This window comes from Mandrillus leucophaeus, unplaced genomic scaffold (genome assembly GCF_000951045.1).
Source record: "Mandrillus leucophaeus isolate KB7577 unplaced genomic scaffold, Mleu.le_1.0 Scaffold777, whole genome shotgun sequence".
Lineage (NCBI taxonomy): Eukaryota > Metazoa > Chordata > Mammalia > Primates > Cercopithecidae > Mandrillus > Mandrillus leucophaeus.
Window position 1 is genome coordinate 909,844 of NW_012108441.1, and position 2,323 is coordinate 912,166.

Sequence of the window (2,323 nt, forward strand, 5' to 3'; positions counted from 1 at the left end):
CCACTTCAGCCTCCCAAAGTGCTGGGATTACAGGCGTAAGTCACCACGCCCGGCCTATGATTGTTTGTAGCAAAAGTTTGAGAGGGAAATGTTAAAAGTTAATGTACTCAGAAACTCTTATTTCCCTACCCTTAGTTTATAGGGTTATTTGCTTTAGCCAACAATAATTAAAATTCAGATGCAATAAGACCAACTGGCAGGTGGGAAGACTTTTAAATAAAAGTTCTCAATTCAACGAGCAAATCAGTGAACCACATTCAGATACACAAGATAACAGAAGGAGACAGTTGGCCACCTTCTGTCCCCAACTACACATGCCATGGTCTTGAGTCGTTGGAAATATTTGGTAGAGCATGCTAATAACATTTTCCATAAACTCCCAGAAATCTTGGATTTGCAAAGCCAATGCAACCAGGAAATTCACGTTTCTGAAATATCAGGATGCTCTTGGCAGTACAGGGGACATTTGTAAAATAGAGAAAACATCCCAGTTAACAGCATAGGCAAGACACCTATCCCTGCCACTTGAATGGCAGTGCCAACTTCCTGCACATCTGGCTTGAAGGGCATTTGGAGAGATGGCGGGAAGGTGATTCCCCATGAGTTTATGATGGCATCGTAGTTCTGGAGCACAGCAATTAAGATAAAGACACCAGCAGCAATGTTGAAAACTCCTGAAACAATGAATGAATTGCAGGTGTCCTCCTCAAATATTTTCACAGACGTGTTTCTAAGTGCAAGGATGTTAAAGGCTCTCCCGAAGAATCCGAAAATGCTGGCAGTCAGTAGGAAGCGTTGAGCCATGTAAATTTCAAAAGGGAGAAAGGTGTCCTGGTAGCTGTATCGGTAACAGAATTTGGTTGTGGTGCTGTTGGTGCGATGCCGGTAAATGCAGACTCTAAATATTCCCACGCAGGCGATCCCAGGAGGGTAGAGCGGGGTGTCTTTCATGTACCATATTCGCCACTCCACAAGGCCCATGGACGTACAGGAGAGGATCCATCCTATGGTGGTAAGGGTGAAGACTGAAAATTGGCAGTTGGCACTGTTGCAGAACCAGGACATGGTGGCAGTGCACCCACGAAACTACAAACAAATACAGAGCATGGTGAGGGGGGGATCCCGGGACCTGGAACAGCCTCCCAGGTGTTGTATTGGAGAAAGGAGACACTAGACCCTCTCGCTCTGTTAGTGGGAGTGCAGTCTGAGCAAACTTTGTGCAGGGCCACTCCACAATATTTCCCGAAAGCCTTAAAATGCACACACCTTCAGACTGGCAGTTCCACTTCTGGGCATTGGTGCAAAGACATAGATAAGGTCGGCCACAAATATATAGCCACAAAGATGGTCATCACAGCATTGTTTGTAATATTGGAAACTGGGAAACAACATCAAGTCCAACAATAGGGCATGGTGAAAGAATTTATGCTATGTCTACGTGATGGAGCTATATGCCAACATTGACAATACAAATGGAATCATACAAGGTGTAATAGTTTTGTGTGGCTCTTTTCACACGGCACGGTTTCAAGGGTCATCCATGTTGAAGCAGGTATGAGAAGGTTGTCCCTTTTCATTGCTGAATGGTGTTCCATTGTGTGGATAGACCACAGTTTGTTCATTCATCAGCTTTTGGACATTTGGGTTAGTGCCATTGTTTTGGCTATTATAAATAATGCTGTCATGAACACTTGAATATAAAAGTTTGTATGGGCATATGTCCTTGTTTATCTGGTGTAGATGCCTAGGAGTGAAATTGGTGGTTCATATGGTAAGTGCACATTTAACTTTTTATAAATTGCTAAACTGTTCTCCCACGTGGCTGCACCATTTTGTATTCCCACCAGCAATGATGGAGGTTCCAGTTTCTCCATATTTTCTCCAACATTTGGTATTTTTAATGTTTTTCATGACAGCCATTCTAGTTGCCATTCTATGTGACCAAAAGGGAGGTGTCCATAATATTTCAAATACAAATTACATGTTTCAAAATAATATGTATGATATAATCATAGATACAAATGGAACAGAAAGTCTATATCCTAAGCTATTAGGAGACATTTTTAACTGGGTTTGAGAGATTCTGAGTTTTTTCTAAGCTATTTGGATTGTGAAGGGTCACACACATATAGAAAAGCACACAAGTGTGCAGCTCAATTAATGATGATGAGGTGAACACTCATGGAGCCACCATTGCATTTCAGATACACAATATTCCCACTTCCTTGCTTGCTTTCATAGTTTTATCATCTCAGCATGCATCCCCACACACCTTACTTCTATTTTGCCTGTTTTTCAAAATGGGGATCATACGGTCAATGCT

The 2,323-nt window shown here is 42.2% G+C and overlaps 1 protein-coding gene across 1 annotated transcript; it reads right to left on the reverse strand.

The window, feature by feature from the left end:
• Nucleotides 1–81: 81 nt before the first annotated feature.
• On the reverse strand, nucleotides 82–1,065 carry CLDN34 (claudin 34). The gene has a single exon (XM_011966835.1). It carries the CDS (start codon nucleotides 1,063–1,065, stop codon nucleotides 421–423), a length of 645 nt encoding a protein of 214 aa, XP_011822225.1. The 3' UTR covers nucleotides 82–420.
• Between the last annotated feature and the right edge of the window lie 1,258 nt (nucleotides 1,066–2,323).

What these genes read in the sequence shown, in the direction of transcription:
- CLDN34 (XM_011966835.1), bottom strand. Translation starts at nt 1,065, where the DNA reads ATGTCCTGGTTCTGCAACAGTGCCAACTGCCAATTTTCAGTCTTCACC.